At 48.0% G+C, this 26,738-nt stretch overlaps 2 protein-coding genes across 5 annotated transcripts in view; one reads left to right on the top strand and one right to left on the bottom strand.

Moving 5' to 3' along the window:
* Window positions 1-19,439, bottom strand: part of GATM (glycine amidinotransferase) — a 40,693-nt gene extending 21,254 nt beyond the window's left edge. For 2 of the 4 annotated variants that reach the window (XM_034782999.1, XM_034783003.1), the window contains exon 1: window positions 1,216-1,351. In XM_034782999.1, coding sequence (XP_034638890.1) covers window positions 1,216-1,284 — 69 coding nt within the window. In that variant the 5' untranslated portion in view covers window positions 1,285-1,351. Of the gene's footprint in view, window positions 1-209; window positions 258-1,215; window positions 1,352-19,386 lie in introns of those variants that run through there. The other 2 variants (XM_034783001.1, XM_034783000.1) reach the window with 2 other exon arrangements.
* The window catches only part of SLC27A2 (solute carrier family 27 member 2), a 29,419-nt gene continuing 20,598 nt past the window's right edge, over window positions 17,918-26,738 (top strand). The window contains exons 1-3 of the mRNA XM_034782998.1: window positions 17,918-18,501; window positions 24,612-24,821; window positions 25,842-26,000. Of these exons, the coding sequence (XP_034638889.1) occupies window positions 18,024-18,501; window positions 24,612-24,821; window positions 25,842-26,000 (847 nt within the window). The 5' untranslated portion in view covers window positions 17,918-18,023. The remainder of the gene's footprint in view (window positions 18,502-24,611; window positions 24,822-25,841; window positions 26,001-26,738) is intronic.

The raw sequence follows: 26,738 nt of genomic DNA, 5'->3' as shown, positions 1-26,738 counted from the left end.
GGATGGATTCCCAGAGCCCCAGCTGTTCACTTACCAGCTGCTGGGAAACACTAGCCAGCCAGTCAGACTATTCCTGCCATAGCAAACACACCAAATGTGGCAGAGCCTGCGGGGGGCTGCTAATGTTCACACATACCCCATTACAGGGCGGGGGGCCTGGGTGGCTGCTGGATCAGCACAACCTCTCCTCCCTCCTCAGCCCAAGGCACCTTGCAGGGTGGGAATCGGGCTCCCAGCTCCATCGGGCGACAGGGTCATTGCCTTGCTGTTGGTTAAGCCAGGCTGCTCCAAACCAGGTTAGCTCAGTGTAAGGCTCTGGTCCAGGGGGTCTTCTCTCTCTAACCCGAGTAGCTCAGCCCCTGCAGGCAGTGAATGGAAACAGGGCTCTCTGCTCAAGGACCGGGAGACCCAGTGATAACCAGGAGGGCTCCGCCCGACTCCTATGGGGAGGAAGGAGGCTTCCTCCCAGCCAGAGGGATGCGGCTGGTCTAAGAACTATGAACCGGCAGGGTTCAAGGGGAGCGCTCACTGCTCCTATTATGCGTACCACGCTAGCGCCCCCAATAGCCTGCCCAGAGCCCCCTTCTGCACCCCCCCAATAGCCCCAGGACGGCTCCATAACCCCTAGTGCATCCTTCTGCACCCCCACCAGAGTCCACAAAGTTCCCCCTTCTGCACCACCAATAACCCCCAGAGCACCCCCAGTAGCCCCCAGTGCACCCTTCTGCACCCCAATAACCCCCAGAGCGTCCCCAGTAACCTCCAGTGCCCCTTCCGCACCCCAATAACCCCCAGAGCGTCCCCAGTAACCTCCAGTGCCCCCTTCCGCACCCCAATAACCCCCAGAGCACCCCCAGTAACCCCTAGTGCCCTCTTCTGGACCCCCACCACAGCCCCCAAAGTGCCCCTTCTACACCCCAATAACCCCAAAATGCCCCCTTCTGCACCCCCAATAACCCCTAGAGCGCCCCCAGTAACCCCTTAGTGCCCCCTTCTGCACCCCCTATAACCTCACAGGACCCCCAATAACCCCATAGTGCCTCCTTCTACACCCCCCCCCAATAACCTCCACCTATCTCTAGGGCAGCGCCCCCATAGCACCCAGTCTCCGCACACAGCCCACCCAGGGAGCCGCCTCTGCATCCCCAGCTCACACCCTGCACCGCGGTCCCCGGGCTCCGCACTGCAGCAAGGGTGGGCGGGCTCGGTACCCACCTGGGACCCGATGTAATGCGCCGCCTCGGCCCCCCTGCTCCCTCCGCGCAGGCACCGCACTCGCAGCATCGCTCCGGAGCTGGCAGCAGAAACGACCCCAGCCCTTGCGCAGCACCCAGCGAGGGACCGAGCCGCTCCCCCCCGGCCTTTATATCAGCTCCCCCAGCCCCCCGCCTCCCGCTCCTTCCCTATTGGCTGCCGCAGGACTGGCGGGCAGAGCGGCCCCCGGCTCCTTCCCTTTGTGCAGCCGGGCTGCAGAGGGGGAGCAGAATTAACCGGGGAGAGGAGGGTGCAGAAGTGGCCGTTCCAACCTTCCCTGCCAGTCCCAGTGCACATCCCTTTAGCCCAAGCACTAACAGCACCCTCTCCTTAGTCACTAGGGTTTCGGGTGCTTGGTGCTGTCCCAAGATGAAACGCAGCCCCTGTGGTCAATGTTATCCAGCCCCTTTTCAATCCCTATTGTTTCTCTGGATGGTATCTTCCCCACAGCTTGATTGACAATACATTGGTTTGTTTCACTTCAACTAATATGTCCTGGCCAAATATTTTGATGGGGGGGAGGAGGGGAAGAAGAGGACCCTCTGGTCTGTTGTCACTCTGCTCCTCTTTGCAATTTCATACACGTTCCATAAGTCTCTCATTCTAGTCTCTACCTGATCAACTAATACCAGTGCTCTTAATTAGAGCTGTCATGGATAATGGAGGATTCTGAGATTTCAAATCTATTTGTTTTTGTTCTAATTAGGAACAAAACCCGAAAAGGCTGTAATACTCTGCAAAAGAAAATTCTGGGGGGAAAAATACTATTTTGGATTGATCTGAAGTTTTCATTTTGACAACACTGAAACATCGTTTTGATTTCTACTTTACATCATACTATAAACAATACAAAAGTAAATGATTTCAAAACAAAAAGTTGTTTCAAAGGGAAAAATGGAAATGTTTCATTCCAAGAGTGTCAGGAAGTTTTGACCATTAGAACTTTCTCTGACAGAAACAAAGTTTTGGAAAAATCAACACAATTTCACAAAGCTTTTTGATTTCAACAGAACTGCATTCTCTAACATAGAACTGGTCCCTCAAAGTTTTTCCCTCCAGCTCTCCATTTAGTCTCTTGTCACCTATAATTCTCACCTGACCTGATGACATTCTTTTGCAGTTCCTCACTCTTCAACTTTACACAAGACAAGTTAAATTTTAAATTAATTTGTTTTTGCCTTCCAGAAGAAAAGATCAGATATAGTAAAAATGGTTTTTCCCCATGTTATTTTGTAAAATTACACCTCTACCCCGATATAACGCAACCCGATATAACATGAATTCAGATATAACGCGGTAAAGCAGTGCTATGGGGGGGAAAGAGGGGGGGGCTGCATGCTCCGGTGGATCAAAGCAAGTTCGATATAACGCGGTTTCACCTATAATGCAGTAAGATTTTTTAAAACGCAACAGAGGGTCCTGTGGCACCTTTGAGACTAACAGAAGTATTGGGAGCATAAGCTTTCGTGGGTAAGAACCTCACTTCTTCAGATGCAAGTAATGGAAATTTCCAGAGGCAGGTATAAATCAGTATGGAGATAACGAGGTTAATTCAATCAGGGAGGGTGAGGTGCTCTGCTAGCAGTTGAGGTGTGAACACCAAGGGAGGAGAAACTGCTTCTGTAGTTGGATAGCCATTCACAGTCTTTGTTTAATCCTGTTCTGATGGTGTCAAATTTGCAAATGAACTGGAGCTCAGCAGTTTCTCTTTGGAGTCTGGTCCTGAAGTTTTTTTGCTGTAAGATGGCTACCTTTACATCTGCTATTGTGTGGCCAGGGAGGTTGAAGTGTTCGCCTACAGGTTTTTGTATATTGCCATTCCTGATATCTGACTTGTGTCCATTTATGCTTTTACGTAATGACTGTCCAGTTTGGCCAATGTACATAGCAGAGGGGCATTGCTGGCACATGATGGCATATATAACATTGGTGGACATGCAGGTGAATGAGCCGGTGATGTTGTAGCTGATCTGGTTAGGTCCTGTGATGGTGTTGCTGGTGTAGATATGTGGGCAGAGTTGGCATCGAGGTTTGTTGCATGGGTTGGTTCCTGAGTTAGAGTTGTTATGGTGCGGTATGTGGTTGCTGGTGAGAATATGCTTAAGGTTGGTGGGTTGTCTGTGGGCGAGGACCGGCCTGCCTTCCAAGTCTGTGAAAGTGAGGGATCATTGTCCAGGATGGGTTGTAGATCACTGATGATGCGTTGGAGAGGTTTAAGCTGAGGACTGTAGGTGATGGCCAGTGGAGTTCTGTTGGTACTGTTGGTAAGATTTTTTGGCTCCCGAGGACAACGTTATATCGGGGTAGAGGTGTAGTATGAATCTCCATCCTTCTCTCACTCTTCATCCCTTGATGGTGCCTCTTATTTACCTGGGCATGATCTAATACATGTTCCCTCCACTCTATGCCCTCATGTCTCTCCTAAGCCTCATCCACACTATAAAATGTTACCTCGTTGGGACATAGTTATGAAGAAATGAGTTTGCTGATGTGATATTCATAATATTTAGTCCTGCCTTGAGTCCAGGAAACTGGACTAGATGACCTCTCTAGGTCCCTTCCAGTCCTATGATTCTATGATACTGACCATGACCTAGGCCCCAATTCAGCAGAGCACTTAACCACATGAGTAGTCCCTTGAAGTCAATGGCCATGTCAACACTAGGAAAAAAAGTTAACTAACATACATTAAAAATACATCTAATATGTTAAAATCCTAGCACAGACAAGTCAGTTGTAGTTTTAGGATGTGCTAGCTCAGGGGTCGGCAACATTTGGCACGCGACTCACCAGGGTAAGCTCCCTGGCGGGCCGGGCCAGTTTATTTACCTGCTGATGTAAATAAACTGGCCCGGCCCGCCAGGGTGCTTACCCCGGCGAGCCGCGTGCACGTTGCCGACCCCTGTGCTAGCTAATCAAGGTAACATAATTTACCTCCACCAGATAGTGTGTTAAAGCTACAATTTGCCTTGTCAGCACTAGGACTTTAACATCACATCACACCTTTTTCCTAGTGAAGAAAGGGCCAATGGGATTGCTCCCTTCACATATTTTAAGTACTGTGCTGAACTGGGGCCTTAGTGATCATTATAGACTAAAGCAAATGACATTCAGCTTTGCAACAGCTAAATAAGATTTAATACTGCTTGGACCAAGGTTTAGTCATTTTTAGCTGGCATGACGCTGTCCTTTTGTCCTGCCCTATACCAACTGCTAAACTGAATTCTGCATCCCATCTAATTCTATATCACAATTAATCAATAATCACCTTTTCTCAGGCGCTATCTTTTCTGCTTCCAAAAGGCTATTCTTCCCACTCGCTTCAAAAAATCCTTTTCTTGTTCTTGCTTTCTGTCCCAGTTACCAATCAATTTCCTTTCTCCAGTTCATTTCTAGAATCTGTGTGTTCTCAAGTTTTTAGCTTTTTCATCCTTCCCAATTCAGTCTTTGCTCAGGTCATTTTACTCAGATAGCCCCTTTTAAAGGAATTAATGATTGGCTTGCGGTTAAATCCAAAGGTCTCTTTTCTTTTCATGTCTTTCCTGACTTATCAGCTACTTTGGGAACTTTGGATCACTCTTTATCAACTTGGTATAGGTAGTTTTTCTGACTCAGCACTGCAGTATTTCTTCTCCTACTTACTGTGTTTGTCTTTAATGGAAGACAATCCTGGCCAACTTCTTGAAGTGGGTGCTTTTTTGAATCCTGTACACTTTCCTCTATATACTTTCCTGCTGAGTGACATTTTTCTACTCACCATCTATAGTAATGGCGCTTTCTCTTGCCCATGTCTCAGAATTCTGGCTTGCCTTCACTTCCTCTTGGATGAAAGCTAATCTTAATGTAAGTGTGGCCAAGACAGAAATCTTTTTATTTCCCTTCCTAATTGTCTCTCTTAGGTCCTAACTTTGCAACCTTACATTCACATGGAGTAGCATTTACCTGCAAAAGTAATCCCACTATCCTAAATGACACTACTCATATGAAGAAATATTAAAGATTGCAGAATTGGGCCCTCTTTGGGCCATGCACTTGTGCCTTGATACTTGTAATGCTATCTACACTGTACTCTATTCATATCCCCACAATCTGGCCTTCACTTCACTGGCTTCCAGGACACTTAAAAAATCTCACCCTTCAACTTAATGCTATCACAGGAACCAGTCACTCTTGTATTTCTTTGCTCATCACTCCCTACATTCCTTCATACCTCCCTCCAACAGACGAGACCCTCATTAGAACGTGGGCCTTTATCTAATGTTCCTTAAAGTCAATGGTAATTCTTCTACTGACTTCCAGGGGCATTGGATCAAGCTCATAGTACTCTAGAAGGCCATTCCTCCCAGTATACTCTTATGCACAAGGAAAGATTCTACCTGTTTGTATGATTATACCCTCCTTGCCTCCCCTGCCTCTTGCACAATAAAGGCTTGATCCTACACCCTTGAAGACAATGGAAGTTTTGCCATCTACTCCATTGGGAGTAAGAAAGAGCCCTAACACACAGGGCTGGCTCCAGGCACCAGCTTGGCAAGCAGGTGCTTGGGGCGGCCACTCCGGAGAGGGGAGGCAGGTCCAGCTATTTGGCGGCAATTCGGCGGACGGTCCCTCACTCCCGCTCGGAGCGAAGGACCTCCTGCCAAATTGCTGCTGCAGATCGCGATCGCAATCGCGATCACGGCTTTTTTTTTTTTTTTTGGCTGCTTGGGGCGGCCAAAACCCTGGAGCCGGTCCTGCTAACACAGCAAAAAGCAGGACTATTCCCATATATAAAACTGGCTTTATAATCACAGAGGTAACTGGAAACTGGATAAGACGGAAGCTCTAGAACTTCTTAATTTTATAAAATTTGGGTGAATCAATTCTATTTACTTTTATGTTCCCTTCAGGTGCCTTAGAGACTGTGTGCTCTTTAGGACAAGAAGCATTCCTTCTTTCCAGGTTGGAAAGTGCCTATTGTGGAAGCTATTATAAATTGGTATTTTTCTAACAACTTCTATAACTATTACTAGGACTTGACAGGTTAATCCCTTTTTCCGCCTCCAAATGCTGGGTCAGTTTGTGAGCTACAGGTGTTGCTCCTTACCTATAATTCTGCAATTTAATCCACAAAGATGTATTGAACTGTTTGCAGGAACAAGTTTCAGATTCTGGGAATCAGATAATCTAAGGCTTATTTTAAAAAGACAAGAGAGGAAAGCAATTGCAGCTAAAATATAAATGAGAACAGCTCAGTCCTGCTCTGACTGAAGTCAATGGCAAAACTCCCATTGACGTCCATGGGAGCAAGATTGGGTCTTCAGAGTCTGATCCAAACACTTAAATGCATACATGACTTGATTCAGGAGTAGTCCATTCAAAAAATATGCATGTGCGTAAACGTTTGCAGGCTCAGGCCCTAAATCTGTACTATTTTCTCTCAAAGTTTTGGTTTGTTTAGTTTGTTGTATTCTAATCACTTCCCCTCCCCACACCCCAATTCTGTCAGAAATAAAAGCTTCTAAGGGCAGTTAGTAGCCACCCCTATATTTAGGTTTCCTAAAAGATTTTCAGTGCCTTCATGGTTTGCATGAACTTGAAGTTTGGCAGCAGGATAATCCTGGGGTCAGGGAGGTCACTTTTACTTTCCCCATGAAAAATCTGTTGATATTTTGACAAATTATAAGATATCAAAAATTGTCACGCCCAGGCCGGTGCAAGGAAATTTCGCGCCCTAGGCGAAACTTCCACCTTGCACACACACACCCCCCCAGCCCTGCGGCAGCTCCCCCCCTCCGCCCTGAGGTCCCACCCCGTGGCAGCTCTCCCCCTCCCGGGGAGCCGTGCGGCAGCTCCCCACCCCAGCTCACCTCTGCTCCACCTCCTCCCCGAGCACGCTGCCCCTGCTCTAATTCTCCTCCCCTCCCAGGCTTGCGGCACCAAACAGCTAATTGGCGCCACAAGCCTGGGAGGCGGGAGAAGTGGAGCGGCCGCTGCACTGGGAGAGGGAGTCTGAGACGCACATGTCAGCGCGCCGCCTGCAGCCCAGCCCAGGAACGCTGTAAAAAAAATTGGGGACACTGCTTTTTGGCGCCCCCAAATCTTGGCGCCCTAGGCAACCGCCTAGTTTGCCTTAATGGTAGCACCGGCCCTGGTCACGCCCCTATGTTTTGCTCAGTAGAACTTGCTAGAGGCTGACCACTAAAATCCTTGAATATTCTATCATCACTTAGCATGCCCCATAGCATCTCACTTCACCATGCCACACATGCTGGGAATCAGAAGATCATGAGTATAAGTCTCACTACTGTTAATAAGTGCTGTACTTTTCATAGCACTCATTATTCAGAAAGGCATTACTGAACAGTTACACAAGCAGCAACTGGAACCCAAATCTCTACAGTGGCAGAGCCAGCTCTCAGACATGCTGTTTTTAATCTACCAAATTTAAGTCCTTGGTTAAAAATGTAAAAATGCAGTTAGTCAGGAATATATGATTATAAAGGATCCAAACAAGGGGAAGCCAAAACAAATGTATCCCCCTTTAAGAACATCTCAGGGACAGTGCAGCCTTAACAAGGTTCTTTAGAGCCTTACCTCAGGCAGGAGCGCCACCAGCTTTTCTGCTGTCCGAGGCGGCGGAAGGTCCCGCCCCGAAATGCCACCCCCCCCACAGAGGCGGCAGAAGGTCCCGCCGCCGAAATACTGCCCCCGTCACCGCCCCCCAAATTGTAGCACCCTAGGTGACTGCCTAGGTTGCCTGATGGGTTGCGCCAGCCTTGACCTCAGAGCCCCCACTTCAGAGCTCCTAAACTTAGAGTCAGCAAACAAAACCTCTAAGCTTGTCAGGCTAGTTCCCTAGAGTCTGAAAAAGAGACCACAGCCACCAATATAGCTACTAACCCTCTCTCTACTGCTTGGTTTCCTCTTCCTGCTTAAGTAGCCCTGGGCTGGGCAGGAGGCCTCCTTGATCACAGCTACCTGTTCTGGTTGCAGGTTCTAGTCTGTCCCTTAAAGAAGTAGTACACGCCTCCATATTGACCCACTGTTTCATTGTCCCCCTCATCCTCCTCTAAAGGCAGGTTCCTCTTGCTGCCCTCCATTGTTGTTAGTCTCTTAGCTCTAGTAGTAGTGATCAATGCTGAAGGTCCAGGTTTCAAAACCTGTTGATGATATGTGATGGGGTTGTTAGAGTTGCATGTTGTTTTCTTTCTCAATAGACCAGGGGTCGGCAACGTTCGGCACGCAGCTCGCCAGGGTAAGCACCCTGGCGGGCCGGGCCAGTTTTATTTACCTGCTGACGAGGCAGGTTCGGCCAATCGCGGCCCCCACTGGCTGTGGTTCGCCATCCCGGGCCAATGGGGGCGGCGAGAAGCCGGGGCCAGCACATCGCTCGCCCGCGCCGCTTCTCGCCGCTCCGGGCCAATGGGGGCTGCGGGAAGCAGTGCGGGCAGAGGGATGTGCTGGCCGCCCTTCCTGCAGCCCCCATTGGCCCGGAGCGGCAAATCACAGCCAGTGGGAGCTGCGATCGGCTGAACCTGCGGACGCAGCAGGTAAACAAACGCCATCTGTTTAATATCCTGGGACAGACATGGTTACAACTACCCTGCATATAAAAAGGAAAATCAGAGAAAGAGCTCTTCTTTTATTGTAATTCATTAAAAATACAAGTGAAAAATACAACTGAAAAACATTACTGTACTTTTTCAAGGCAAACCAGCATGTGTACCAGTTGGAGAAGGCAAAATATCTCTCACCTTGCATTCTAGAAGGTTTAAATTACATGAAGGAAAAAATATAATTTCTTTCTTATCTTTAAGAAGTAAAAAGGAGAAAAACTAGTTAGATCTTCTCCTGTCTTATAGGGGATGGCTCCTTTGCAGGTGTTTTACATGCAACTTATGTAGCAGTAAGTTAAAATTTTCTTAACTTACCCTAGTAGTATGATAAAGATATCTCTAATTGTATTACTTTACATTTTATACAATTATTGCTTAACTTCTTCAGACCATTTTGCCTTATAATTGTTCCTCTTCAATTTCATTATAAAATATAACCAAAGCATGCATATAAAGCGCATTTCAATATGTATACTTCAAACTTGTGTATCAATTTCAATATTAATATATGTGCATATATATAAACATTATTTCTAAAAAAACATGTAAATATCTGTTTAGCTTCTATCACAGGGCAAGGTGACAGAGATGGAGTGTATTCCAACATGAAGAGAGTTTGTGATCGTAATATATGACATTTTACGCTCTAACACTCTATAGTACTGACTGCTGAAAAGTTCAGGCAGGTCATACAGCATAAGGCAAGTCACTCAGGGGGATATATTTCATTCATACCAACATTCCCATGCTCCCAGTAACATGAACTGCCTACACTTTCCAGTGGCCAGTACGGTATCAACAATACTTTCTGTCAGGGCTGCCAAGAGAACTTCATGGGTGCGGGGACATATGAAATCCCATAAAATCTCATACATATTCTCTTTATGGCATACTCCGCAGCATGTTTGTGTCTAAAATTTGCAAAGTGCTCAGGTTTGTTTTCTGCTGAGTATTCTTGGGAATTATTAGCATGTCCACGATGTGCCCATTAAGTGGACTCAAATTGTGCCATGTGTATCACTGAGGGTAAATGAGCTCGATGTTCTACGCAGTTGCTGCACACCAAGCTTTTAAGAAGGTCAGATGTGAACCAATAAAGCTGGGGAGCCACTGGGTAAAGAATATGGCTAGTGGACCAAATTCTGTTCTCACTCACACATGAGTAAATACAGAATGATGTCAGTGGAGTTAGTCCAGAATTACAGCAGTGTCATTGAGAGCAACCGGAGTCCAGGAAAATGGTATTATCTTCCTTTAACCAGTGAGCTGGAAGCAAGTCACCATCCCTCCTATTGGAAGAGTCTTTGCAGGAGTTTGCAGCTCTGGCAACACAACCTCTGTACTACTCTGCAGTGGAGCAATACATGTTCCCTTCTTGAGGAACCATGCTGCCATTGGCTCCCCAGTGAGCCTGAGACCTACTCCTCCACTGCTGCGGGGGGGACAGCACAAAGCACCAGAAGTATTTCCCCTATTTCCACTGGGGAGCATGCTACAAAGAGCAGCTTTTTTCCTTCCTCCTCCCATCCCGATGTGCCTCCCTTATACTGAGCCTCAGGGTATGTCTACATTGCAATGTAAGCCCAGCATTAGCAGACCCTGTGTTTGTTAACCTAGGGCTTGAGTCTCTCCATTTGTAATCCCAGGTTAGGAATTGTTGAACGCTGGGTCCCAACCTGTGGCTCTATGCTGTATTACATGGGCCCGAGTCCAACCACTCATATCCCAGACTTCCTAGTGCCCTCCCAAAATGTGGCCTCTCTATGTGATGCAGTGTGGGGAAACTCGACTGTCCACCAAACTTGACTGTCTGGAGGACAAAGAAAGTAGGTTCGTGAGATTGTGGAATACTTTTGGCAGATTCCCAGAACATGAGTCCAGTGGGATTGTGTCTACATTGCAAAATAATAGAGCTTGAACCGTGGGACCCAGCTTCACTGAGTCTCAGATCCTCCACCGTTGTGGAGATTTGGGACCCTGGGTCCAAGCCCTGGATCAGCATGATTTGTGTGTAGACAGAAGGGGGAGGTGGCTTGAGCCTGAATTCAAACCCTGGACTTACCCTGTGAGTACTGAGCACCACACAGTATGCTGGAAGGGACCACTGCAGGCTTCTAGGAAGTCAGAGCCACCACCACTCTTCCCACTCCTGACAGCTTTGTTGCCTCATCTATTCATCTCTGATCCCCTCTGCACTTCATGGCGGATGGGAGCATAGGGCCCTGAGAAGGAACAGAGCCCGTAACACGCACTCATCTGAATAATTCCTTCCTTTGATAGGATAGGGAATTTTACCTTGAATGGGAGCCCATGGTACTTTAGCACAATTCTCTGATGATGCACAGTCCTTTTACTCCCATTAATTGCCACAGAACATGCATCCTGTGTGACTAAATTGGGATTATAACAAGCCGTCTCAATAGGGTTTCCTACAGCTCAGTAAATCTAGCTGTGAGACTAAAGCTTCCTCTCCCCGCCCCCTTTTTATTTTTCTTAGAAAATACTGTACTTTGATAAAGTCAGTTCCATTATTTGATGATCTGCTGGCAGCCTCTGTGACTATGGTTAATATTACGGCTCCTTGCAAAAGTTACCTAAGCTAAAATAGAAGCCTGCTGTGCTTGTAGGCTGGTAACAAATTACACACATGGTCTGATCCCGAACACTTTGCTGAGCCACAACTCTCATTAACTTCAGTGGGAGTTCTGCCTGAGAAAGAAGCTCAGAATTAGGCCCTAACATTGGTCTCAGTTCAAAAATAACATTGTACTGGACACGTGCCAGATGTCATCTGCCTTCATTGACAGCAATGGAAAAAGTGACAAGGATGACTTTTGCTGGAGGAGGGCAGCTTTAAGTTCTGCTATGTGGATGGCCCTGATCCATGTACCTTCAGCTGCCCTAGACCACCCCAATCTACCACATTTGGGGCTTCTCCAAGCACATGAGGGGTCCCAAGACAGTTGCAGGTGCCTTGCATTATCACAGTCTCTATGGTGGGACTTTTTACCACTGGGGTTACTACACCAGTATGTAGCCTAGTGCCTGTTGGTATAGTCCTGGAGTGACTATGGGTCTGGATCTATAACAAAATCACAGTTTCAAAACCTAATTCAAAACCTAATGGAAATATCTTTATAAGAAAAATACTGTAGGCCTGCCTAGGTAGGATCTTTTTTTAACACAATCAACCAAGAATTGCTGTTAAGATTTGGGTAATACACATTCTCTAAAGCAACGACTGTCAAACTATCTTAATGATATATTTATACCACACATAATGAGGCCTGAATTTCAAAAGAGAGCATTGTCCACAGTTGGGGACAGCTGTTCAAAAGTGCTCAGCATGCATTTATGGGCAGATTTTCAAAGAACTCAGTAACTGGGGTGCTGAGCTCTTTTGAGTATCTAGACCCTTATTTTGGGGTCTAAATGAGTGAGCTGTTTTAAAAATCTGGCCCCACCAATTTCAATAGCTATTTCAAATTTTCATAGTACAGTGGACTCTTGCTAAAAGGATCAGTTTGGGCAATCCTCTTTTGAATGTTCTGTCTAAATGATTAACATCTCCTGATTCATTAAAAAAAAAGGTACTCCTCGAATCAGACACATGTAGCAAAGCAAGACCACTATCTTGTAACAATAGAGGGAATTCTGCAAGGGGGATTAGTGCCACAACAGGTAGATCAAGCTAAAACTGCCGTGTGCGCAAGCTGTAACATTACACCAAATTAGAAGTTACTATACACCACCACAAAGAGATATCCAGTAATGCCAGTATTATATTTTCTCCCTGGCTGTCCTGTGGCTCCAAACAAGGTTTCCACAATTTATCACCTTGTATTGTGATCACACACTTTGGGGGAAGGAAACTCCCCTCCCCTTTGTAGAGGAGCACACCAGCTCTGCAGCATTCTCACCCCTGCCCATCCAAGGCACAAGAGGCTCTGTGCCAGGAATCCAGTCTTAGTCCAGTGCCAGTGGTTAAAGTTGGCACCTCTCATATGGCAGCGAGAACACGATCGCTGGGCTGCTAGGGTTTCATATCAGTTACCGCTAAGGTTTCTGTGATCAGCTTCACTATGGCTAACACAGTTTCTTCTAGGAAGAACTACACACAGCCATAAATTATCTGAAAGCCAATTCCAAACTGGACATTAAAAATAACTTGAAATTGACTTAACCTTGGCTCAACCTACAGGCAAATGTAAGGACCCCCGACCAAGCCAGTTAAGGAAAGAAATACAAGAGAGAAGGCTGACACCACAGCTTTCTTCCACTTAAAAGCTTCCACAGAGAAAGTTCCAGCCAAGAGCTTCATGTGGTAAGTAGGTGTAGGGAATTTATAGCTTCCCTGGGCTCCCTGTCCCCATGCCATCCCCTTAATTGCATATGTCCTGAATTCCACTTTACCATAAACTGCCTAGCATAAGTTGCCCTCTAACGACCCCTGGTGGATCATTACTATATTAAATAACTGAATTACTTTGAGCCTAGGTTATTATCTGTACCGCTCAGCTGGCACCATTTTCACTTCTGGGCCTGTAGAATTTGGGTTTAATTCCCACCAAGGCTCTAACACAGGAGAGTAATATGAAGGGGCAGCTTCACTGCTGGACACAGAGCCCTTCAAATACAGTATTAACTAAAGCACCAATTGCTCCACTCTGGTGACCATTCTGCTGGAAGTTAAATATTACATGGTGCTTTCTGCAAAGAACAGTAATTTTATTTGTGATAAAACAGTGAGCAGTTCACCAGAGCATAACTCTAACGTACTTTGGGGCATGATGCAAGGGTGAATTAACTGGTTTAGCTTTTCTTTCATTTTTTCCTCTCCTAGTTATAGGCGGATAATATAACTAACTCTGTAAATAAGCACCTGGGTGCTAACGCAACAAGCCCTCTACAGATCATTGAAATTAGTAAGAATAACTAAAATCACCCCCCGAAGTAAAAATGAGGAAAGCAGAGCGAGTCCTGCACTGGAGCAGAGAATGGAAGGGCAGTGAATAAACTACCTAGACAATGCGTCCTCTGTCAATAAGGCAGGTTCTAATGTCCAAGGTTGAGTATAAATAAGGGGTGAGCTCTTGCCACCTAATCCCGCTCCCACTGATGTCAGTGAGAATCTGCAGTGACTTCACCAGGCATTGGATCAGGCTGATAATCACTGTCACATAACCATAATACTTAGCACTCTGCCTCTTCCAAGTATGGTGCAAATGTTATTAACTAATCCTTGCCCTAGCCCCCTATGGTAAACTAATATACCTAGACTTATTTGCAGAGGGGGGAAACTAAAGGTTCAGTCCTGCTTCTATTAAAACCAATAGCGAAATTCAAGGGGAGTAGGACGGGGCCCTCGGGATATGCCTACACTGCAATAGAAGTCCTACTGCATGGCCGCAGCTGGTCTGGGTCAGCTGACTTGGGCTCCTGGGGCTCCAGCTGTGAGACTATAAAACTGCAGTGCAGATGTTCAGGCTCAGGCTGGAGCTTGGGCGCTGGGACCCCGTGGTGGGAGACGGTCTCAGAGCCTGGGCTCCAGACGGAGCCTGAGTGTCTACATAGCAATTTTTAGCCCCTCGGCCCGAGCCCCACTCAGCTGTTCTGGGCTCTGAGACTCGGTGCCAGAGTTTTTTTGTCGCAATGTAGACATACCCTCAGAGCCCAACAGGTTAGGAATCATATTTTCAAAAATGTTCACTAATTTTGGGAGTACCCATTTCTGGGGTACCCTGCTTGAGATATCTATGTGTTCTGGTATGGAGAATGAGAGAAAAGTCCATTTTTCACGTTCTTCCTGGTAGAAAAAATATAAAACACGTAGGCATGTGATTTTCATTAAATTTTTCTGCATGCATGAGAGCTTGAGATGAACTAGAGAATGTAATCTTTAAACTCTGCAGTCCTTATATTTTAGTATTCTTAATGTCAATATTTCTTCTGCATTATATTGTTGTCCCTTTGACATGAGCAGTAAGACAGTATTCAGAGCCTTGCCAAGCTGTTTCCTTCAAGAGAAGAAACTGATGATATGATTCAGGTACTTCTTTGATGCAATCCTGTTTGTGTTTGTAGTTGATGCAATCTACTGTGTTTCTCTGAACACAGTAGAAATAAACAGCATCAGGCTCACAATTCCATAGCCTGCCACTCCAGTCAGTCCTGTGCCCCAAGAAGCTCCCTCCCTCTCTGCACCCTTTCAGGGCCACACTCAAGACTGCGTCTCTCGCTGTCTATTGGCTTTCTGCTTCTAACGTGCACACATTTGCCCAAAAATTCCCTATCCCCTGCATTTGCAATCAGTACCTGGGAAACTCCTCAGACCATATGGCTTACCTGTGTTCACGCTTTGCCATATGCCTGGCTACCTGGAACCCTTCTCCCCTGATCCTGGCTGCCCTTTCCAAAATCATGTGTGGACCAAACACTGCTTCATTTCTCATTCGCTAATTGTTTTGCACCCCCAGCACCCCTAGTTCCAGCACCTATGATCCCATGTGAGCCTTATTTTGAGAGATTACATAGATTTAGGTGGTGCATAATCCATGTGCTAGTCTAGACGGCTGTTCCCTGACTGGATGCAGTGCACAGTTCTGTCCTAGCAATTAATCTATATATAGCTTCAATAATATGCACTGAGCAACTATCTGACGAATTCCCTCCTCCCACCTCCCGATATCCCAGATGGTGTAATCCCAACAAAATTATTGAACAGGAATGGGGACTAAGAAAATAGGGCTGGATTTTCCTTGACACAGGAGCAGTTCCAGAAATTGTAGTTTGTGGCAGTTTGGGCATGCACTCCTGTAACTATTACTTCAGTTATTTGGGGAGCTTCTTGGTGGATTTGCCAATGAATGAGCAGACGGAGGCTTTCCATTTTCTAGACAGCTGATTATTATTATCTGTAAAAAACAGAGCTAACTTCGGGTTGTCTGTGCATGTGAGGGCTTGGGGAGGGTGGCTCTTCCAACACACCTGTGCAGTACCCAAGCATAATGCTGACACTAGCACTCTCTGAGCTCTAGGGCAGAACTGGCTACCGTACTTGGCTACACTTCAGAAGGAGTGGCCAGACACGCTGTGAGCACAGCTGACAGTCAGGTTGAATGAATTTGCAGTCACTGAGCTAGCACTTTTCTTTTGGGGTTCCAGAAAGGAAGAGAGAATCTGCCTGGTTGCTACAGAAGCTTTGTTTGGTCTTGTCTGAGCCCCTATAGTTGGCATGTACATTAGACAGTGCTCCAAAAGCAAGATCTTAATTTTCAAATTATGGTATTGGAGCAATTCAGCAGTACACATTCATGTCTCTGAATCCTTTACTCTGTAAGTATTTTGAAACACAAAATTCCTTCTCCAATCCCGCCCTTTGCCCTCTCCTGCTCTCTCACACTAACATTTTTATCAACTTTCTGCTAACCACCATAAACGTGATCTTCTTACAGCAATGCAAATCAGCAGTAATGCCTGAAATGAATGAAGTAATGTGGCTGCAAATGCTGGTCCTGATTCTGACACTGGTGCAAATCAGTAGTAACGCTAATGAAGTCAGTGGGGTTGGCCAAGTGTAACAGCAGTGTGAAGTTAGAATCAGGCCATCGGTGTAACAGAGATCAGAGTCAGCCTGACAGCAATTCAAAAACAATGCTTTGCTCAGAATGGCGCATGTCCGCCTGGAAAGAGAGGAACCACAGGACAGAGGGAGCGGAGTCATCTGATTTTTGGAGTTTGACCCCACGGCTCAGAATTCCACTGGCCTCTACTATGTATCCTACCATTCACAGCAAGAAAAATGTCAGCATGCCCACAGCTCAGCACCCAAACAAAGGACCATGGGATACTCATCCAGAATGCTATGCACTTTGTGCACACCAAGCCCCCATCATGTATACACAATGTTGTGAATTGAAACAGGACACAGCTGGCCTGTGTGTAGACTACTGCTGCAGCTGATGTCCTATGGCCTAGCTAATGTGCTAGCCCTCTATAGATAAGTCATCATTGTCTTCATAGACTTTCCCATATGCCTTATTTTCACAGCCTTTGTGCTATGGTCAATAATCATACGTTGCCCTTAATATATGCTTTGTAAATTCTTTACACGTTTCAGACATGATTTATACTAAGTATTAAGTATCCGGTCCCCTTCCCTTTATGTCAATGGGAAATTGTTAGTGATGTCATCAGTGGAAGCAGGGTGGGAGCCCAAGTCTCTTTATGAGTCATTCCTTCTGTACTGTACACCTATGTTAGCGTTAGCTGTCTGCCGTGGTGGTTAGCTGTACATGCCCTTGAACAGGAAAGCAGCAATCCTGGCATGTGCCCTGAAGAGAGAAATCAATTTGACCTTGATCCTAATACCCCACATTTTTGGAATCAGCTCAATCTGATAGATCAGTGTCTCTCCCCCGCTACCAGGCACTACAATTGTTGTTGCCACTGAAATCAGAGATGTGTAAATCATGCGTACAAATCGCTGTTTCCCTCAGCTGTAATTGAAGCTTTGTTATCCTGGTGATGTGGAGCTAGGTGAGCTGTGTGTGAAACATCCTCTCCCACCCCACGTCCCCTGCAGCAAAGCAGGGCGGCGTCTGTCACCCCTGGGGGCACCTGTTCTGGAAGGGGAATCAGAAAGAAACTCGGGCGTGCTACTATGCTGATTTCAGCCTCCCTTCCCAGGCACCTAACCCCTTTGGGTGCGGTGGAGTGAGTCGGGTTAGAGGTACCGCTTGGCAGGCGAGCCAGAGCTGGAGAATACTTTGGTTTTAACGACGGGCAGAGATGGCATCTCGCCGGAGCGTGGCCAGTTGGTAGGGAAGGGCTCTCCCGCACCAGCAAAGGCATTTCCCCGATCTCTCACCACGTCCAGCTCTGGAAAAGTGACCGGTCATGAGTCCTCCCCTCTGTGCCTCACGCGGCAGGTTTCGCCTAGGCGCTGTCTCCGCAACCATCCAGCCCCATGTGGTGCTGACTCCTCCTGATGCGATTCCTGCCCCTGCCCCCTCTAATCCCACCCCCGCTCGGGCACCGCTCCCCTCCCGCCGGGGCCAGGGAGGAGGGAGCGGCTGGGCCCGCCCCTGCCCAGCCGGGAGCCGAGCAACCGGCCAGGCGCAGCTCCGTGCGCTCCGAGTCCCTTGCGCTGAGCACTGGCCGGGCAGGGTCATGTTCTCCTTCTTCTACACCGCGCTCGCGGGGCTGCTGCTCCTGCCGCTGCTGCTGAACCTCGCCTGCCCCTACTTCTTCCGCGACCTGCGCTTCTTCCTCAAGATGGCCCGGGCGGCGCGGCTGGCGCGCAACTACGCGGCGCGGAACCCGCCGCGCACCATCCTGGAGGTGTTCAGGCAGCGGGCGCGCCGGGCGCCGCGCAAGCCCCTGCTGCTGTTCAGGGAGGAGGCGCACACCTACGAGCAGGTGGACAAGCGGAGCAGCCAGGTGGCCCGGGCGCTGCGCGAGCACGTCGGGCTGCAGCAAGGGGACTGCCTGGCCCTCTTGCTGGGCAACGAGCCTGCCTACATCTGGATCTGGCTGGGCTTGGCCAAGTTGGGCTGCGCCATGGCCTGCCTCAACTGCAACATCAGGGCCAAGTCCTTGCTGCACTGCTTCCAGTGCAGCGGAGCCAAGGTGCTGCTGGCAGCCCCAGGTGAGACCCGCTCCAGCGGCCAGTCTGCTGGGGGGCGAGGGGGAGGGAAAGTGGCCTGCCCCTGGCCGCCCATCCACGTGGGCCCACACCCACTGGGCTTCTGCTGCTCATCGACATCTGCTCAGGGAGACAGCACCTGGCCTGCAGCCCTCTGAGGCGGGAATGTGGGACAGGCCCCAGGGGTGGGGATGGGGTTGCCCAGAATGTGGGACAGGCCCCAGAGGGTGGGGAGCTGGTTGAGGTGGAGGGTTGTTCCTTTAACATGTACAATAATCTCTGCTACAACTTCATTGTCAAGACTTGGCCTCTCCAAGGTCAGTAATTTGGAACAAGGGAGATGCCTTTCCCAGTTTTTTTCTGGGGAGGAGGGTGGGATTCTTCCAATAGCTAGCAAGTGCAGAAGAGCCAGACGCAGTCTAAGGCCCTAGCCCTACCACTGCACATGATTAACTTTACACACTGTGAGTAGCTCTATCACAGGGGTGGGCAAACTTTTGGGCCTGAGGGGCACATCGGGTTTCTGAAATTGTATGGAGGGCCAGTTAGGGGAGGCTGTGCCTCCCCAAACAGTCAGGCATGGCCTAGCCCCTGCCCCCATCCCACGCCCCCCCCCCCGCTCCTCACCCCCTGATGCCCCCCCGGGACTTCTGCCCCATCCACCCCTCCCTGTCCCTGACCGCCCCTGGAATCCCTGCCCCGACTGCCCCCGACCGCCCCATCCACCCCCCCCTCCTTCCTGACTGCCCGCCAAGGACCCCTGCCTCCATTCAACCTCCCGTTCCCCGCCCTCTGACCGCCCCGCCCCCTATCCACACCCCCGCTGCCGATCACCACCCGGAATTCCCCTGCCCTCTATCCAACCCCTGCTGCTCCCTGCCCCCTTACCATGCTGCCTGGAGCACTGGTGGCTGGGGGTGCTACAGCCGCGATGCCCAGAGCACCAGGACAGGCAGCCGTGCTGCCCGGCTGGAGCCAGCCATGCCACTGCACAGCTCAGAGCACCGGGTCAGGCCGCGGCTCTGCGGCTCCACCACCCAGAGCATTGCGCCGGCAGCGGAGTGAGCTCAGGCTGTGGGGGAGGGGAAACAGCAGGGGAGGGGACGGGGGCGAGCTTCCCAGGCCAGGAGCTCAGGGGCCAGGCAGGAGGGTCCCATGGGCCGGTTGTGGCCCACGGGCCATAGTCTGCCCACCTCTGCCCTATTAGCATCAAGTTTGGAGCCTTAAACCTTAATCCTGAAATTGACTCTGTCTAGGTGGTCCCCTGCACCTGCACTGAGCCCCCACTGACTTAATGGGACTCCAGGTGGGCAAAGGAGGGTCTGCTCAGGTGAAATATGTGCCATAGTGCTGAAAGTTTTTGTCAAAGAGCCAGGCAGTCAAAGATGTAGCATTTAAACATCCAGGTGCTTTGTGGGATAAGCAGAGGATGCATCAAGTAAGGTGTAAGAATGTAACATACCTTCTGTAAGTAACTACATGGGGAACAAATATTTAATAATGGGCTCTTCGCTCTAGCAGAGAAAGGCATAACATGTCACCCAAGGGCTGGAAGTTGAAGCTAGACAAATTCAGACTGGAAATAAGGTGTAAGTTTTTGATGGTGAGAGTAATAAATCGTTGGAACAATTTACAAAGTGTCGTGGTGGATTCTCTGTAATTGACTATTTTAAAATCAAGATTGGATGTTTTTCTAGAAGATCTGCGCTAGGATTTATTTTCGGGAAGTTCTATGGCCTGTGGGAGACAGGAGGTCAGAGTAGATGATCACAATGGTCCATTCTGCCCTTAGAATCTATGAATCGATGAATGTTCCCAAATCATTTGCAATATATTTTCATTTCCAATTTATATAGTAAGGGGAAATCTCCAGAAAAAGAGAGTTTACTTAGGCATCAGGTATGTATGCAGATAAAGTATCTGCATTAATATTTGCAGGGTCAAGGCTATTTCTATGCAGATATTTAAATGCACCTAAATTTTATGAACTCAAAAACAAATCTTTCCAAGTCTAACACAGGAACTATACCTCAATGAGAATGAATTCCATGCTACATTTGAACTTTCAAAATTAATCAATGTCTAAGTTATCACCATGAGAAAAAGCTAGTGTTTAGGACAGGAAGATGTACTTTTCCAAAAAGTATTCAGCTCTGGGAAAAGACCAAACAAAGGAGGTATCAGCCCAAAATGAGAATTTTTTTTGAAGCCAAATGGTTGAAAATAGTGGGTTATTAATGACCTCATTACCCCAACCTTAGCTGTAGTAGTCACTACTGGCAGTTGTTAAAATAATATAAGGAGAGGACAAAAAAAGACAGATTTCCTCTCTGTTAAACATTTACTTTCTCGTCCCGGATTTGAGTTTCGACCTTTACTCTGCATTTCTGTGCTACTCTAGGTCAAAGGTAAATCTCTTCTGATCACAACTGTATCATGTGTGATCATTGTTATTTACTTGCATGGATATTTTGAATAGGTTTCTGCAAAGGAATATGCTGATTCAATTATAAAAGGAGTAGAGTGTATTGTATTTACATCTGTGTTTGTTGCCAGACCATGTCTCATTAGATCTACATGTGGAGGGGTCTTATATTAAACTGTCCATGGAGAAAGGGGGTTCAGGTGCCTCTGCAGAACATTCCCCTCCCTGCCACCCAACCCAATTCTCCATGCAGTCCAGGGTCTGTGTAGAAGGAGGGGGTGGAGTGAAGGTGGGCAGGAACAGGAGGGACAGGCCATCTGAATGCACATCATTCTCCCTTCCAGTCCTGCAGAAGATGTCCAAAAATGTTAATACAGCCTGAAGCCATATTAACCATATTTAGTTCCCTTTCCTGAACCCCAGAGGAGGCTACGGAGTGTTGTGGGGGGGGGAGTCCTTGGCAGTCAGGGCCGGCGTTTCCACTAGGTGACCCTAGGCGCTTGCCTAGGGTGGCAGGATTTGGGGGGCAGCATTTTGCCATCCTCGGCGGAAATTCGGCGGCGGGGGGGTCCTTCCGCTCCGGGTCTTCGGCGGAAATTCGGCGGCGGGGGGGTCCTTCCGCTCCGGGACCTGCCGCCAAAGACACGGAGCGGAAGGACCCCCGCAGCCGAATGCTCAGAGGAGGAGTGCTGCCGCCTAGGGCGGCAAAAACCCTGGCGCCGCTCCTGTTGGCAGTACAGCACGAATGGAGTTGTGCTGACAGAGAGCCAGGGGTGTTGGTGGGAGCCAGAGTTGCAGCAGACGTCTGGGGTCTCCACACGGATGGCTCTGCGACCTGCCAGATCTGGGAGTAGCTTTTCTGCTAGGGTGGCAAACTTTTACAGTCTGGGCCTTAGCTTGGTATATTTATAAATACCATTCCCAAGAACATCGACAGGCAACTACCCTAGAAATATTGGTTCCAATAATAGCAATTTTTCATCCCAGTTGCTAAATTCAAAGTGAATGGCAGAGCAGTTTGTTTTGGGATACAGCAGGTTGGGTTGCTGAATCCAACAGTAGGTTGCATATTAGGAACAGTTCCAACTCTTTTGATGGTATTTCTACACAAGAAAAATGTACACAGACAGCTTTTGCAACATTTCATAACTTGGGGAAGGGATTAATATAAATTAAATGAAAGGACTCTTGCAAATTACATGAACATCTAAAAAAAGTGCAAGAATTAGGTCCTTTGAGTGAAGAGAAAAGTCCCTGGGATATTGAGTCAGTCTCCTACAGAGAATACTGACGCAGTACATAAACAAGCTACCTTTACAAGTAATCTCTCACTTTTGGTTTTAGTGATAGAAAAGTGAAAGCACTACGTAAGTTAACTGTAGACATCAAATTGGACAGTATGTCAGGCTTTTGCTCAGACATTTAAAACATATATTTCATGCTATAAAACATCCTAGAAATGTGGGACCAAATTCTCAGATGGTGTAAGCCAATGCATCTCCATAGAAATCAACACAGCTTCTGCCCCAGGACCCCCCTTCTGCCCCCTTGACACTCAGCATTGATTAGGGCAGCCCTCAAGACAGCCATTGAAGTCAATGGAGCTATGACAGTTTACACCCCCTGAGAATCTGGTTTCTGTCTCCCTACACATCAGCAGATTTGATAGCATGTGCCTGGGGCCAAATTTTCCTCCCCTTGCTCACATAAAACTCCCATTGACTTGACTTCAGTGGGAGCATTTATATAAGTAAGTCAATCCCAATTTGTCCCTGGGTGTGAATTTTCGCTGGTTTGATTTGTGTGTGAGTTTTACAGTTTGATTCCCGTAAATTATTCTTTCTACAACATGAGTCTGTGTTTCCTTCTTCCCCCTGCTTCAAGCTGTTTTGAGAATGGAATCCTGAAGCAGTAGCTGTTTGAGTGAAATTGGTGATGAGGGTCCATGTTAAATTATCTGAACTTGCTAGTTCAAAGGGAAATTGTCATACCCGTGATTTGAAAGGTCTTTTTGTTTGCTTTGCAGTGTGCTTGTCAGATTTCACCCAACATTATGAAAATGTAGACTCTCTTTTCTGTTTTCACACGTATAGCCATTTGCTGTTTAAAGGAGGACTTTGAGTTGCAAGAAACCAGCCGAGACACTGGTGACTATACCAGCCAAAGTAGATAATCTTATTTTTCTAATAGAGCAAGTGAGCAAGTAAACATCATGCTGTACATGAAGAGAGCCTGTGCATTGTCATTTCTACCACTGGACCCTTTTTATTGTAAATTTCAACTTTTTTTTTTCATTGGCATTCGGGCTCACTGTGGATGAAATTCGCCTTTGTACGAAGGATGGGTGGGACATAGTGGGACATAGATCTGGTGTGGGAACTCTGCACAGGAGTATATTTCCCTGGAAGGGGGAAATTCACCACCCTTCAGTGGCCATTTTCTCCATCCCCTATCTGGCACAAAACAGTCGCAAAGAGGCTGTAAGGCTCCCTGGGAAACACCCTCAGCATGAGTCCTATTCAGCAGCCACAGACTGGGTAGGCCAACTATATATTCCTCCCCCATCCCAGGGATCTTGTCCCTGGTGGCTGCAAGCAGGAGGAAGTGTGTCTGGGGCATTCCTACTCCCTGGTTCTTGCAAGGCACATACCTCTCAAAGGTGAGCTAATCTGTACTGACGATTGAGTCAGCCTCAGGATCAGGGAGGCACAAAGTGTTTTTCCTCGGGCCTGGTCTACACCTAAAATTGAGAGTGACCAAGTTACAGTGGTCATGGCTGTGAAAAACTTCATGCCCTGTGTAACGTAGTTAGGTTGACCTAACCCTCACTGTAGTAGCAGCTCTCGGTCAGGTAGATTATCTACATCAAGGGAAAAACCACTTCTGTTAGTGTAGAAAGCTTCTATACTACAGCCAGGACTGCCCCGGGGCGGGGGCGGGGGGGGGCAAGTGGGGCAATTTGCCCCAGGCCCCACAGGACCCCCCTGAGAATATAGTATTCTATAGTATTGCAACTTTTTTTTATGGAAGGGGCCCCCTCAATCCTCTGGGCGGCCCTGACTACAGCACCATAAAGCACAGCTGCGGCAGTGTAGCTGTGTCACAGTAGCATAGCCTTGGCCGGTGCAACCACTAGGTGAACTAGGCAGCCGCCTAGGGCGCCTAAAAGCCCGCTCAGGCGAGGAGGTGGAGTGGAGGTGAGCTGGGGCGTGGGGAGGGCCGCCCACAGTAACGGGGGGGCGCACAGGGGAACCGCTCCCCACCCCAGATCACCTCCACTCTGCCTCCTCCACTGAGCACGCAGCCCCCGCTCTAATTCTCCTCCAATTGGCGCCTCAAGCCTGGGAGGGGAGGAGAATTAGAGCAGTGCTGGTGTGCTTAGCGGAGGAGGCAAAGCAGAGGTGAGCTGGGGCGGGTTCCCCGGGCTGGGTTAGCTGCCGCGGTGGGCGGGGTTAGCTGGGTGAGGAGGTTGCGCAAGGTGGAAGTTTCGCCTAGGGCGCGAAACTTCCTTGCACGGGCCCTGAGCATAGCCACGGCCTCAGTCCTTTCATTAGACACTGAACCGACAAAGGCATGAATCATTCCTGAGTGCAGTTAAATACAAAATTTCCCAAGGCAAAACTTGGGACACAAATTAGGCCATGCAAAATGTTCTTAGAATTATTTTCTATTTTCTTTGTGCCGTAAGAATTGAAAGCAGCTGTTGAAGAAATATTGCCAGCCCTGAAAAAAGAAAACGTAAGAGTCTTCTACCTAAGCAGGACATCCGATACAGAAGGGGTTGACAGTTTCATTGACAAAATGGAAGTGGTTTCAGATGAGCCTACTCCACAGTCTTGGAGATCAAATGTCACTTCTAAAACTCCTGCCATGTATATTTATACCTCTGGGACTACAGGTAATGTAAATGGGGTTATCCGACAAATATCACATCGACGGGGGGGAAGAAATGATTAGAGTGAGATTTTAATTTCCCTTTTTTTCTGCTGAGTAATTCTTACAAGTCATCTTCAAAATCCCATTTCTGTCTGAAAATGTTTTACCGGCTATTGTTACAAGTAAACCCAAGATTTCTGGAAATGAAAGAGATTAGAGAAAAATATGTTTTTCTTTGCTTTTTCTTTTCTTTGGGCATTTGAAAGCACTTTGTGTACTGTCATTTTCCCTTATTTGTGTGGATCATCTCTAACACATCAATGGGGGGAGAAGAACTTTTGAAAAAAAATAGGCAGATATGACTGTCCAATCTCCAAAATTGGCAGGGGGACTGAGAGATAGATATAGTCCTAGATGCTATTTTTAACTACTTTTTGTTTTCATTGACTAGATTTCAAGGTGATGGTGCCCATTAACTATTGCAAGCACTTTTGGAAGTAAACATCTTCCAAGTTGTATGTGAATCAAATTGTATCTTAATGAATCAAACTATACTATATTTTACTATAGTTGACGCTATACTTTCTTTCACATACAGTGCCATTCCCCCACCAGCATGACCTACTCTGGCATTCCTATATATTTTGCATCCTGGTACTATCATGTCCCGTTGATTATCATTGTCCCCCCAAGTTTCTGTGATAACTGTTATATCAGTATCTTCATTCAATAGCAGGCCTTCAGGTTAAGCCATTTTAGTATTTGGACTTCTAGCAGTTGTACACAAGCAATTATAAAACTTGTCAATATTTAGTTGTATACTTACACGTGATGTAAATGAACAGGACTATTTTTCATTTGACTATGTCTCTTTAGTTTCTATCTGTACTTTATCAACTTTCAGCCTCTGATCTTTATGAGGATATAGAGTATTCCCTTTAATAACTCCTCCACTAAGGGAAGTCCCTGTCTGAACTACCCCTTGGTCATTAGGTGTTCCAATGATATGAAAGAGCACACCTTTTCTATTGCCTTAACACAGGTCTTCCAAAGGCTGCAGTGATTACCCACGAACGCATACTGTTAGCTTGTGGTTTGTTCAGTACAAGTGGCGTGACCTCTGAGGACATTGTGTATAATGCCCTGCCACTGTATCACAGTGCTGCCCTCCTGATTGGAGTTCATGGATGCATCATGCAAGGTACAGTGCACCTTACAGTGTAAATGAGTTACTGTGCATATGGGAAGAAACAGCAAAATTCATACCCGGAGCCAGCTCTTCTGCCCTACATGGCAGTGTCACAGTTTCAGGGTTAACTGCACCTTTGACTCCACTCCTGGTCTACCTTGAAGGTGCCCACTTCAGGCTTCCTAGCCGTCACCTCTCTTGGATGGAGACCTGCATCATCCTCCCTCCAGACTGAGGTTTACGCTTGCAGTCCCTCTGCACTTCATTGAGATTGCCCCAGAACGACCAGGATCCAGCCTCTGTGGTTAACCTTTCTTAGGGTTACCATATTTTGAGTGTCCAAAAAGAGGACACTCCACGGGGCCCCGGCCCCACTCCCAGCCCTCCCCATGCCCCCACCCCGCCCCAACTCCACCCCTTCCCCAAAGTCCCCGCCCCAACTCCGCCCCCTCCCCTGCTTCCCACGAACATTTGATTCGCGGGAAGCCTGAAGCAGGCAGCAGGTAAGCTGCGGGGGGGAGTAGCGGGAGGAGGCGCGGCCCAGTCTGGCCCCCCCAACCGAGCGGCTCCCTCCGGCGGCCGGCCCCAGCGTCTCCAGCCTGGCTCGGCTCCTGGGGTGCCGTCCCCGGGCCAGCCCCCGGCCGAGCACCCCCGGCCCCCGGGCCAGCCCCCGGCCGAGCACCCCCGGCCCCCGGCCCAGCACCCCCGGCCCCGCACCCCTGGCCCGGGGGTACGGGGCCAGGGGTGCGG

This window comes from Trachemys scripta, chromosome 10 (genome assembly GCF_013100865.1).
Source record: "Trachemys scripta elegans isolate TJP31775 chromosome 10, CAS_Tse_1.0, whole genome shotgun sequence".
NCBI classification, from domain to species: domain Eukaryota; kingdom Metazoa; phylum Chordata; order Testudines; family Emydidae; genus Trachemys; species Trachemys scripta.
The sequence above is the reverse complement of the archived record's forward strand: the minus strand, read 5'-3'. Positions and strand labels throughout refer to the sequence as shown.